Source organism: Chrysochloris asiatica, unplaced genomic scaffold, assembly GCF_000296735.1.
Source record: "Chrysochloris asiatica unplaced genomic scaffold, ChrAsi1.0 scaffold00130, whole genome shotgun sequence".
NCBI classification, from domain to species: domain Eukaryota; kingdom Metazoa; phylum Chordata; class Mammalia; order Afrosoricida; family Chrysochloridae; genus Chrysochloris; species Chrysochloris asiatica.
The window spans coordinates 1,316,330-1,330,680 of NW_006408648.1; the positions used below are offsets into that span (position 1 = coordinate 1,316,330).

At 37.9% G+C, this 14,351-nt stretch overlaps 1 protein-coding gene across 1 annotated transcript in view; it reads left to right on the plus strand.

Moving 5' to 3' along the window:
• Positions 1 to 14,351, plus strand: part of PARP14 (poly (ADP-ribose) polymerase family, member 14) — an 84,693-nt gene that overhangs the window by 50,790 nt on the left and 19,552 nt on the right. The window contains exons 11-12 of the mRNA XM_006869424.1: positions 5,954 to 6,016; positions 12,489 to 12,656. Of these exons, the coding sequence (XP_006869486.1) occupies positions 5,954 to 6,016; positions 12,489 to 12,656 (231 nt within the window). The remainder of the gene's footprint in view (positions 1 to 5,953; positions 6,017 to 12,488; positions 12,657 to 14,351) is intronic.

Sequence of the window (14,351 nt, forward strand, 5' to 3'; positions counted from 1 at the left end):
AAAAAAAAGCAGAGAAAGAGCAGTCCACAGAAAAACTGCAGAGCTTTGGATCTTGTTTAAGGTTCCAGGTGCCAGTTCCCTGAGCCCATTGAGAAGAAATCTTCAGGTGAAAGCAAAATATGGTGATTTCTGAATCAACCCAGCCTCAGAGGCCGGCAGCCAGAAGTCCTCAGGCCAGAGGGTGGGGCCACAGCCAAGCGGAGGCAGCGACCCAGCTCTAGAAGCTGGAGCAGCTAAAGGAGACGTGTGACTAATTTTTCATCTTTTGCTTTTCATTTTTCACATATCTCTCTTCTTCAACTTGATAGCGTCCTCTCTGCACAGCCCAGACACATTCAGGCGGGCAGGAGCAACCTCCAAAAGGGTCCAGCATTACACTCACAGTTTTCCAGCGGCATAGAGAGGAAACCCGCAGGCTGCTGCTTATGACGTTTTGACTCTGGGAACCTAAGCCATAGGTCACGTAGGCAGGACCCTTTGCACAGTAAAGGCCGGTGAACAGTGCCAATCACAATTTTATTTTTGTTTCTGATTGGTGGCTTCTGTCTCTGTTTTTATATTGTTTCTGTCTTTGGTCCTTTTGGCCTCACTTTTTCCCCAGGGGTAGGAACTTTCTCCCCCTACGTTACCCAAAAAGAGACAGCAACTATGCCCATATAGCCAAGCTACAAGCATACCCTGTAGTACCCCACCATCTGGACAAGAACCAAAACCAGCTGCTAGGCATTACACGTGAAAAGGGAAGCCTATCTCCAGATTTTATCCACCAGGAAATGCTCAGGAAGCTTAACAAAAAGCAACATACATCCATTTAAACATTAGAAACTCACATAACTGTTGAAAGTGTCCAAGAAAAAACAAATATATCAACACATGTCCCAAAACAGAAAAAAAGTAACTGAGACAAATGAACTGGAAGCAGACACAGACTTCCCAGTAGAACAGCAGGCTCTGGATCTTCCTGAGTGGGAATTCAGAAGAATAATATGGAAACAAATTCAAATGCTCTGAAAAAGGGGTGGAGGAAAATAAGGAAGAAGTCAGGAAAGTGCTACAGGAGCAATCAAACAAGATAAATACAGCATTGGAAACAATCCAAAACCTGCAAAAAGAAGTCCAGATGATTAATAATAAAATATCAGAAATGGACAATACATTGAAAGGGCAAAGGAGCAGAATGGAAGAGATGGAAGCCAGAACCAGCGATCTTGAAGACAAATCTCTCAATACTGCTAAGATAGGAGAGCAAGCAGAAAAAAGGATTAAAAAATCTGGGGAGTCTAAGATTCATGCTGGATAACATGAAGAGGAATAACTCAAGAATTACTGGCATTCCCAAACAGGAAGAATCACAGAAGTCCACAGAAGAGATAGTTGAAGAGCTACTGGAAGAAAAATTTCCTAACATCTTAAAGGGTGAGAAGATAAACATTCAAGAAGCGGAAAGAACCCCAGGAAGGATAGACCCCCAAAAGAAAATCACCAAGACATATCATAATCGAGCTCTCTAAAATCAAAGAGAAGGAGAGAACCTAAAAGCAGCCAGGGAAAAGTGAAGTGTCACCTACAAAGGCAAGCAAATCAGATTAAGCTCTGACTTCTCAACAGAAACCATTCAGGCAAGAAGGCAATGGGGAAACATATATAAAACCTTAAAAGAAAAAAAACTGCCAACCAAGAATTGTCTATCCAGCAAAACTGTCAATCAGATACAATGGTGCAAACACAAAATTCCAGGATAAACAGAAGCTAAGAAGTTTTGTTAAAGCCAATCCAGCACTTCAAAACATCCTAAAGGGAGTTCTTTGGAATGAAAACCACCAAGAACAGACAACAACTAGAGATTGACAGACGTGGCAACACCACCTGGAACTCAGTTGACAGATAACAGAATTCAGAACGGAACAAAATTAGAGCAATAAATTCAGAGGACCTGTGAGGTCAGCCAAAGATAAATAGATGAACAATATTAAAGAAGGGAAAAATATAGGAACAGAGATACAGGTGGTGAGGAGGTTGAGTAGATGGCAGGATACAATAGACTGTCTCAAACGCTGGTAAAGCTTAACAGACTATTGGGTAAACCCAAAGAAAATTAATACTTCACAACTTACCATAAAAATGAAGATCCAAGCAGAACAAGGAAACATTAAAACAAAGAAGAAACCGACAAGAAATAGCACAAAAAACATGAACACAACACAAGAAGGCATGCAAAACAAAGGAACAAACAGCACCACAAAAAATTAACATAATGACAGCAGCTAATTCGTACCTATTGATAATTAAACTGAATGTCAATGGATTAATTGCACCAATAAAGAGACAGAGAGTGGCTGAATGGATAAGAAAACAAGACCCTTCAATACACTACCTGCAAGAGACACACCTTACACACAATGAAAAAAACAGACTAAAAGTTCAAGAATGGAAAGAAAATATACCAAGCTAAGAGCAGGAGTGGCAATACTAATCTCTGATAAAATGAACTTTAAAGCAAAAACCACCATAAGAGATACGGAAGGACACTATCTCATGATTAAAGGGTCAATTGAGCAAGATGACATACCCATAATTAACATCTACGCTCCAAATAAAAGAGCACCAAGATATATAAAGCAAACCCTACTAGAATTGAAGAAAGAAATAGATAAATCTACAATTATAGTGGGGGATTTTAATATGCCACTTTCAAAAAGGGACAGAACAACCAGAAAGAAACTTGAAAAAGCTACAGAGAAACTTAAACAGCACAATCAACGAACTTGACGTGTACAGAGCATTCAACCCAACAACAGCACAATATACATTATTTTCCAGTGCACGTGGAACAGTCTCCAGAATTGACCATGTGTTAGGTCACAAAGCAAGCCTCCATAAATTTACAAACAACAAAATACTACATAGCATCTTTTCAGACCACAATGCCATAAAGTTAGAAATCAACAATAAGGAGAGCAAGGAAATAAAGTTTAACACATGGAAACTGAGTAACACCCTGCTGAAGAGCAACTGGATAATAGAAGAAATTAAACGTGAATTCAGAAAGTTCCTAGAAACAAACGAGAACGAAAACACAACATACCAAAATCTTTGGGACATGGGGAAAGCAGTGCTGAGAGGACAATTTATTGCGATAAATGCGCACATCCAAAAAGAAGAAAGAATCAAAATGAACACATTAACACAACATTTCCAACAACTAGAAGCAGACCAACAGAGGGACCCTACAGTCACCAGAAGAAAAGAAATAACAGAAATATTCAGAGCAGAAATAAATGAGATAGAAAAAATCAATAGGACAAGAAGCTGGTTCTTTGAAAGGATTAATAAAATTGACAAACCATTGGCAAACCTAACAAAAGAAAAGAGAGAGAAGACACAAATAACACGCATTAGAAACCACATGGGCGATGTTACAACAGAACCAAAGGAAATCAAAAGGATAATAAAAGAACACTATGAAGAGTTGTACTCCAACAAATTTGAAAACTTAGAAGAAATGGATACATTTTTAGAAAAACACGACCTACCTAAACTCACACAGAGTGAAGTTGAAGACTTGAACAGACCTATAACAAAAGAAGAAATTGATCAAGTCATCAAAAAACTCCCAACCAAAAGAAGTCCAGGCCCAGATGGCTTCATTGGTGAGTTCTACCTGACATTCAGGGAAGAGTTGTCACCAATTCTACTCAAATTGTTCCAGAATATAGAGGAGGATGGAAATCTTCCTAATACATTTCATGAAGCAAGCATAACCCTCATACCAAAACCAGGGAAGGACATCACTAAGAAAGAAAATTATAGATCAATATACCTCATGAACATAGAGGCAAAAATTCTCAACAAAATCCTAGCCAACAGAATCCAGCAGCACATCAGAAAAATAATACATCATGACCAAGTGGGATTCATATCAGGGATGCAAGGATGGTTTAACATTAGAAAAACAACCAATGTAATTTACCATATAAACAAGAAAAAAGAAAAGAACCACATGATCATATTGATTGATGCAGAAAATACATTTGACAAAATCCAACATCTATTCCTGATAAAAACACTCAACAAAGTAGGAAATGAAGGGAAATTCCTCAACATAAACAAGAGCATATATATAAAACCAACATCCTACATTCCTCTCAATGGAGAGAAACTGAAATTCTTCCCTCTGAGAACAGGAACCAGATAAGGATGCCCTTTGTCCCCACTCCTATTCAATACTGTGCTCTAAGTCTTAGAGCTACATGGCAAGAGGAAGTAAAACTCTCTCTATTTTCAGATGATATGATCCTATATATAGAAAACCCCAAAGACTCAGTAAAAAAGCTACTAGACCTTATTGGAGTATTCAGCAAAGAGGCAGGGAATAAGATCAATATCCAAAAATTAGTTGGATTCCTCTATATCAATAATGACAGTGATGAAAAGGACATTAGGAAAACAATACCATTTACAATAGCCACCCAAAGGATGAAATATATAGGAATAAATGTAACTATAGAAACAAAGGACCTATACAAAGAAAACTACAGAACACTACTACAAGAACCCAAACGACACCTACAAAAATGGAAGAATATACTATGTTCCTGGATAGGAAGACTTAACATTGTGAAAATGTCAATACTGCCCAAAGCAATTTACACATATAATGCAATCCCAATCCAGATTCCAAAGACATTCTTCAAAGAGATGGAAAAAACAATTACAAACTTCATATGGAAAAGAAAGAGACCGAGGATAAGCAAAGCACTGCTTAAGAAGAACGCGGTAGGCACAGAAATCAAAGGTTGTCTGATAGACACACTCCATCTGGTGGCAGCTCTCAGGACACAAGGAAGGGTGGGAAGGCAGGCCGAACTAGGTGGTTACCTTGGGCTGGGAAAGAGACAGATATAACACAGTGGCATGAAAAAAAAGAGTGCAGAAGTCTTTATAACTGTCTGCAATTGGGGAAAAAGGAGAGGCAGGGTGTCAAAGTGAACACCAATATCTTAGCCTCAATGACTTGGAGAAAAATGATACTAAATTCACAATTTCAATCACCCTTAAGTGTTGTCGGCAAGGACTTTATATTCTTCAGTGCCATATTTCGTCAACCCTTCTATCTAGTATTGGTTTTGTGGTTTTCCAATGAACATTTGTGGACAGATGAAAGAAACGATGACAGTGCCGTAAAGTCTGTAGAGAAGCAATTAGAGCTGCCAGCCTTTCTGAAATGGCTTATTTGGGAAATGATGTACAAAGCCTTCTTTACTGAACAACTATTTCAGGAATATTCTTATCCCTTCCTCCCTTATTTGGGAAAATAACACTAAATGAAATTCTGTTTTGTACATAAATTTTGAAAATAATATGGATTTCCTCAGCTTACATAGTTCACTAGTGGCAAAATGATAAATATGGTTGCCACAGTATTTTTCAACCCCCCAATTTATAAAGGGCATATTAAAATTTTGTTTACATTTCTTCTTTTTAAAAGTCATGAGCAGGAATAGTTTTATTCCTTTGGAAAGAGGACACACTTTGAATTATCTTCTCATATGGAGAGGATAGGTAAGGCTCATCTTGCTCTCCACATTTGCTTTCTGCCCTGCTGGTACATACCTGTCTCAGCCCAAAATTAGAAAAACCAGCTAGTTTATAGACAATGAATTATTGTCCCATTGGGCCATGGCTGCAGCCATATTAGCACAGCACTCGTGCCAAAGAGTCTACCAGCCACATTGTTCATTAGAATAGGTCCTGGAAAATGGGTCCTCTGTCTAGAAGATGAAACCTTGAACCCAAAGCTACAGAGCTTTGCTCCAGCTTCCTGTAGGACCATTTTTTCCCTCTTGGTTGCCAGGTTATAAGAGTCTTTGATGATACAGAAAGCATTTAGGTAAATGAGGCAAATGTTTGATCCAACTGCACTTTGTTCTGATCCTTGATTTTTCTCATGTAGGGGTCTCCAAAGTGATTTTAGAAGCTGCTGGACCAGATGTGGAAGGAGAATGTATACTTGAAGGTAAGGCACATGCTGTTTTTGTCTTTTCCTTTGTGTTTTGTGTATGTGTGTGTGTTGTGGAAGACAACATGGAAGCTTGTGGAGAGAATGGAAAACATCTTGGGACTGGGGACACAACACCATGACAACCCTTAAAATTATATGCTTTATTAAAGAATTCCAGTCATAGAGAATTAGAAGCAAAAAGTAACCTTGTTAACAAGAAAAATCCAGTAAAGATAGTATGTTTGGAGTCGTTTTCTTATTTAAAAATAAAATGTTTTCTTAGCCACATGGGACATACTGCTTTCTGAACAAAAAAATGAGATCAGTATCAGAAAGTCTTAAACCTGTTGGACTAGGTAGATATGCTATACACAGACCCTCTAAAACAAAGATATGGGAGACCAAATGAAACAGACACAAATGATTATCCTGGAACCCTGAACATCAGAGGGAAGGTTAGAGAAGTGGATTGAATACTTACTGGGAGAAGAAGCTGAGCAGGATCTGGTGAAGAGTCTGCCACCACAAGTGATGCAGCTATCTTGAACTTTTATGGGCAGCTGTGGAGACAGATGGTGATTTGGTGACACAGAGTCACATCATTGAATAACAACTGGAAAGGTGGAATTCTTGCTTGTCCCCACACTCCCCTGGTGACTGGAGGTGTGGTTTTGTCCACCCCCAGTGCAACCCATGCTGTCCGGGAGTTCAGAGCACACGGTTATGAGCAGCAGCAGATTGAGGCAGGCTCTTCAGACTGACAGAGCCTGCCAGGTCAGCCTTGGACTAGAAGGAACCGTCATCTCTGATTGCCCTGCTGCTAGCAGCGTTCGGGATGTGAAACAGACATTCAACCCAGCTACTGTAAGGGTCTGCACGAACGACTTCCAAATTGTGGGCCCTGAACATAGACAACATCTAGGTTTACAGTAACTCCATCTTGGGCTGGGAACACTGCGGTCTCATCTGAGACCCCGTGAGTTTCTTAACTGGTGAGAACTCCCAAAGTTTTCTCTTCTCTGAGTCCAGCATCTGCACTTGTTTTATTTTCACAGTTTTTGTTTGGTTATTCTTTCTTCTCCTTGTTCTTTTATTTCACTTCCCTTGGTTGTTATTCTATCTCTACTTTTGTTTTTTCTTCCTTTCTTCTGTTTCTCTTCCTCACCTTTTCTTCTTGATATTTCTTTTTTACTTCTTGATTTTTCTTCACTGCTCTCTCGTCTCTCTCTCTTAAATTTCCACCTCTCTGTTTTTGTTTATTTATTTTTTGGGGGTGGTAATTTTTTTTTCTTTCTATTTACTCTCTTATCCCTCTATTTTCCTTTCTTTCATTTCTCTTTTTACTTACTATGTTCTTTTGTTGTTGCTGCCTGATTTTTCTTTTTTCTCCTTTATTATTTTCTTTTTTCACTGTTGTTTGCTTGCTTGTTTTACTTTGTGTGTATGTGTGCTTTCTCTTCTTGTCTATCCAATGGGAGATAGACACTGTGCCTTCTGTACAGGCCAGACACAACCACACCCTTTACAGCTCCACCCCCTTTGCAAGATCCAATATCAGCTTCTATAACACCTGATCAACATTTGACAGCAGCTAACACCAGTCAAATCACCTAAATTAAGCTGCACACACGGCAAATGGAGAACTGTGCTCAGACTGCCACTCTCTAATCACACCCACCTGGAGGTAGTTGATGAGAGCCCACGAGCACACCAAAGTACAATAATCAATTAGATACACACACAGAAAAACACCACAATGTCTTAGAAACAACAGACGATTTCAGTTCACATAAAGATAAAAGAATGGCTCAAACAGATGACCAAGTTGTAGAGCTAGAACATTTTCTGAGGAAAAAAAGGTAATGGAACTATTTGAGAAAGAATTCAAAAGAATGATATTTAAGTACCTTCAGTGAATTGACAGAAAGATTCAGGAAAGCAAGGAGAACATAGAAAACACTTTAGAAGAATTCAGGAAAACACAAGAACAAACACAAAATAAGTGAAAAATTTGAAACAATACAAAATCTGCAAAAAGAAATCCCGAAAATTAATGCTAAGATTTCAGAAATGGACAAAACATTAAAAATGCAGAAGAGTAGATTTGAATCATGGAAGATGAATCTCTTAATAATAGTATGTTAGAAGAACAATCAGAAATAAATGAAGAAAAAAATCCAAAGGAAACCTAATATTTATATGGAACATCATAAAGATGAATAGCTTATATATTATCAGAATTCCAGAACAGGAAGAGACAATAAAAAGCACAGAGAAAATTGTTGGAAAGAGTTATTGGAAGGAAACTTGCCTAACATCAAGAAAGACAAGACTATCAGCATTCAAGAAGTTGAATGAACCCCAAACAGGATGGACCTCTAAAGAAAATCACTAGGGCATATTGTAATCAAACTTTCAAAAATCAAGGAAAGCATCCCGAGAACAGCTTGGGAAAAATGAGGTAATCTACAAAGGAAAATCAGTACTCTGATTTCTCAGAAGAAACAATAAGAAGATCAAGGAAAAAAATATCAAATACAAATGGAAATTGAATAACATGGGGCTTCAAAGCTACTGAGTAATAGAAGAAATAAAAAAAAATTCCTTGAGCCAAGCAAGAATGAGAACACAATATAACAAAACCTTTGGGACTCAACAAAAGCAGTGCTCAGAGGGCAAATTATAGTAAGAGCATATATCCCAAAAGAAAAAAGAACCAAAAATCAACACTTCACCTCAACATCTCCAACAATTATAAAAAGAGCAGAAAAGTGAGCCTTCAACCACAAGAATAGAAAAATAATAAGGATTAGAACAGAAAGAACCGAAAATGAAAACAGAAAACAAAAGAAGATGCAATAAGACAGAAAGTTGATTCTTTGAAAGGATTAATAAAATTGACAAACCACTGGTAAATCTAACAAAAGAAAAAGAGAAAGTGCAAATAGCATGCATAGGAAATGATACAGGTGACATCAACAGAACCAGTGGACATAAGAAGGGTAATAATGGAGTACTAAGGAGCTCTGGTAGCGTAGTGGTTACGAATCGGGCTGTGAACCGGAAGGTCAGCAGTTCGAAACTACCAGCTGCTCCGCGGGAGAAAGATGAGGCGATCTGCTCCCGTAAAGATTTACAGCCTCGGAAACCCTATTCAGGGTCACTATGGGTCGAAACCGACTCGACGGCACTTAACAACAACAACAATGGAGCCCTGGTGTGGGTCTTTAGAATAAGCATTGGACTACTAACTACAGGGTCAGTATTTCAAACAAGGTCAGCATTTCAGTCGCTTCTTGGAAACCGGTACAGGGTCGCTATGAGTCGGAGTCAACTTGACAGCACTTAACAACAACAATAAATGGAATACTATGAAGAATTGTACTCTAACAAATTTGAAAATCTAGAAGAAATGGACAAATTTCTTTAAACACATGACCTACCTAAACTAACAGAATTAGAAAACTTGAACAGGCCTACAACAAGATAAGAAATTGATCAAGTCATTAAAAAACTCCCAACAAAGTAAGTCTGGACTCAGGTGGCTTTACTGGTAAATTCTACCAAACATTCAGAGAAGAATTGACACCAATTTTACTCCAACTATTCCAAAATATAGAAAAGGATTCACTTCATGAAGCAAGCAAATCATACCAAAACCAGGCAAAGGCATCACTAAAAAAGAAAATTATAGACCAATATCCCTCATGAACATAGATGCAAAAGTTCTCAACAAAATCCTAGACAATAGAATCTAACAACATAGCAAAAAAATAATATACCAGGACCAAGTGGGATTCATATCAGGTATGCAGGAATGGTTTAATATTAGAAAAACAACCAACATAATTAACCATATAAATAACACCAACCCAAAGAACCACATGATCATGTTGATTGATGCAGAAAAGCCATATGGCAAAATCCAACACCCATTCCTCATAAGAACACTCAACAAAATAGGACTAGAAGGGGAAATCCTCAGCATAATTAAGGGCATTTATACAAAACAACAGCCAACATCATTCTCAATGGATAGAAATGGAAAACATTCCCTTTGTGAACAAGAACTAGACAAGAATGTCCTGTATCACCACTCCTATTCAATATTGTGTGGTAAGTCTTGGCCAGAGCTATAGGGCAATAAAGGGAAACTAAAGGCATCCAAATTGGTGAAGAAGTAAAACTTTCTCTAATTGCAGGTGATATGATCTGATACTTAGAAAATCCCAAAGACTCAGCAAGAAAATTATTGGAATTCATTGAAAGATTCAGCAGATCAACATACAAAAGTCAGTTGGATTCCATTACACTAATAAACAGAGCTCTATAAAGGAAATCAGGAACATAATACCATTTACGGACGTGCACAAAAAATGAAATACTTAGAAATAAATCTAACCAGTAAAAGAAAAGACTTATACAAAGAAGACTACAAAACATTATTACAAGAAACCAAAAGAGACCTACAAAAATGGAAGAATATAAATATACTATGTTTGTGGATAAGAAGACTTAACATTGTGAAAATGGCAACACTAGCCAAAGCAATCTACAGATGATATAATGCAACCCCAATCCAGATTCCAACATCATTTTTTAAAGAGATGAAAACACTAATCACTAACTTTATATGGAAAGGAAAGAGACTCCAGATAAGCAAAGCATTACTGAAAAAGAAGAACAAAGTAGGAGGGCTCTCACTTCCTGATCTCAAAAACCTACTACACAGCCATAGTAGTCAAAACAACTTAGCGATGTTACAACAAAAGACACATAGATCAAAGGAACAGAATTGATAGCTCAGAAGTAAGTCCATCCACCTATGCTCAGATGATCTTTGCCAACGGGCTGATACCCCTTAAATGGGGAAGAGATAGTCTCTTCAACAAACAGTGCTGGCAAAACTGAAAAAACATTTAAAAAATAATGAAACAAGATCCATATCTTACACCATATTAAAAAATGAACCCAACACAGACTAAAGACCTACATGTAAAACATAGAATTATATAGATCATCAATGAAAAAATAGGAACAAAATTAGGGGCTCTAATACATGGCACACATACACTACCAAACATAATTTAAAACACACAAACAGCAGGAGGCAGAATAAGTGACTCCTAAAAATTGGACATTTACGTACATTAAAAGATTTCACCAAAAGAGTAGAAAGAGAACTCACAGACTGGGGAAAACGTTTGGGCAATGACATTTCAGACGAAACACTACTCTCTAAAATTTATAGAACACTTCAACATCTCAACAATAAGACAATAAATAGTTCAATTTATAAATAGGCAGAGGACTTGAATAGACACTTCATCTAAGAGGACACTCAGGCAACCAACAAATATATAAGGAAATGCTCATGATCACTAGCCATTAGAGAGATGCAAATGAAAACAACCAGATATCATCTTAACACAGTATTGACAGCAAAGTTTAAAAAATAAACAATAGAAAACAAATGCTGGCAGGAACGTGGAGAGACTGAACCCCTCCTACACAGCTGGTGAGACTGTAGAATGTTGCAACCACTCTGGAAAACAGTATTGTACTTTCTCAAAAATTTGGAAATAAAAATGCCACATGACCTAGCAATCCCTCTACTTGGTATATATCCTCAAGAAACAGGAGCTGTCACATGAATAGATATGTGCACACACATGTTTATTGCAGCACTCTTCACAATTGTAAAAGATGGAGACATCCTAATGCCGAACAACAGAAGAGTGGTTAAACAAACGTTGATACATACACATCATGGAATACTATACAAGGTTGAAGAATAATGATGAATATGTGATAACATGGATATTAGCCAATCACAAAAGGACAGATACTGTATGAGACACAATTGTAAAAAATGAAGAACAGATTTTCATGCTAAAAGAAATATTCTATGATGGTCACCTGGGATGGGAGTGAAGGGAGAATTATTCACTGGCTAGAGGTAAACGCATGTTAATTTAGATGACAGGAAAGGCAATATACTATAAGAGGGAGGTTGGCAGAAGAAAGATGGAGGTAGGGAAAAATATATGGAGGAATGTAAGAGTTCAAAGAAAGAGAGGCAAACTATTAACTGATGGTACATGGAGGGGATTTGTAATCATTAAAATGAAATAGATTTTTAAAAAATCTAACAGAAAATTAATATTCATTCTGCATGGAAAATGATAGAATTTAAAATTATTTTTTTAAACAACTCAGAAGAAGATAGAAAAATAACGATAGTATAGAGTAGGTATTATGAAGAGTGCAGAAATAAGTTGATAAATCCAATCCTAAAGAGCTCCATTGTAACATTAAATATTTGATATTATAAAGTCAAATATTGCTTAACTGTATTTAGTTGGATATGTTTTCCAAGCAATACAATACAAAAAAAAAAAAACATAAAAGAGAAAACAAACAAACAAACAAGTAAAAGAATGGAATCAGTATCTAATTTTGTTTCTTCTTGCCTCCTGTCTCCCAGCTAAAAAGGCCAACAAAGGTTATATAATTACCAAAGGTGGACTCTTGGGGTGCAAGAATATTATTCATGTCATTGGAGGAAATGATGTCAAAAAATCAATGACCTGTGTCTTGCAAGAGTGTGAAAGCCGGAAATATGAGTCCATATGCCTCCCAGCCATTGGAACAGGTTTGTAGCCTCTTTCCCTACTGCTTGCTGTGAGACAGGTGCCTCGATTAGGCATTGGAAATAGAAAGGTGATCCAGTCTGCAGGGCAAGTAAATGAACATCTGCAGTACAGTGTAACCATTGATAAAGTGAAGCTGTGTGGGTAGCCTCTTCTTTGTTGTTGTTAGTGTCGTTTAATTGGCTCTGACCCATAACAACCCTGGATAGGGTTTCTGTGAAGTGGCTGATGAGTTAAAACCGCCAACATTACAGTTCAAACCAACCTTGCAGTCCAGAGCTTATCCTACAGTGCCACACCAGGACTCCCTCTTTATTTAGCTTTAGTCTTTTATCTAAATCTTTATTATAACCTCCTAACTAGACCTGTGCTGCCTGCTGACATGCTTCCCCCACGCCACTCAAATTCATCTGTTGCCCTGGACATATTAGGGTACATATAGTATGCCTCTTTTACACAATGCCATCTGATAATTTCCCCCTCTTTTCTCTACCTTTCTATTAAACACCTGTTTGTCTCCGCCTATCACACTGTCTGTATCCTAAGTGCTGAGGCAATCACCTGCCTTTTGATGAAATGTTGTTATTAAGTGCCATTGAGTCGGTTCTGACCCATAGGGACCCTGTATAGGGTTTCCAAGGAGCGGCTGGTGAGCTTGAACCCCCGCTGACCTTGCAGTTCAAACTGACATTGCAGTCTTGCCCATTAACCCACAGAGCCACACCAGGACTCCTTGATGAAACATAGTAAATATTTATTGAGAATAAATGAATATATTTAAGCACTTTCATATAAATCCTGTATACCTGGGATTATTGTTGTTAAGTACCATTGAGTCAGTCCAGACTCAGAACAACCCTGTATAGGGTTTCTAAGGAGCGGCTGGTGTTTGAACCACCAACCTTGTGGTTCATATCGACCTTACAGTCCAGAGCTTTAGCCCCTAGTGCCACACCAGGACTCCATATACGTGGGTAACCGTGGCTTTGTAAAACTGGATTTTCCTCTTTCCTTGATCATATAATAAAAAAAAAGGTAGGACAAATCCTCTTGGTTAGTTTTATATGGGCACTTCACATAATTTCGTTTCCAGTAAAATGAAATCTGTAACAACGTCAATATTTTTTCTATTTTTCATGTTGTTCATAGGCAAGTCAAAGAGATCTATTCTCGTTTTCTGCAATAATGGTGGGTACTGTCAACAAGGATCATCCAAGTGAATCCTTAATCTACTCACCAGCTTGGCTAGGGGACTAGCGTGGTACTGTAGGATAAGCACTCGACTTGAAGGTCGATTTGAACCACAAAGTTGACGGTTCAAACACATCAGCCGCTTCTTGGAAACCCTATACAGGGTTGCTATGAGTTGGAACTTACTCAATGGCACTTAACAACAGCCTGTGACTTTGGCAGCTAGTAGTCATATACCACTGTCTTCCTTACTAGGAACTGGTTTTTCATGATCTATCAAGGAACTCTGGTAGCGTAGTGGTTACATGTTGGACTGCTAACTGAAAGGTCAGCAGTTCTAATCTACCAGCTGCTCTGTGGGAGAAATATGAGGCTTTCTGTGTCTATAAAGATTCATTGCCTCGGAAAATCTATACAGGGTTGCTATGAGTCAAAATTGAGTTGACGGCACTTAACAACAACAACAATCTAGGTAGTAAGGAGCCCTAGTGGCTCAGTGGAGTAAG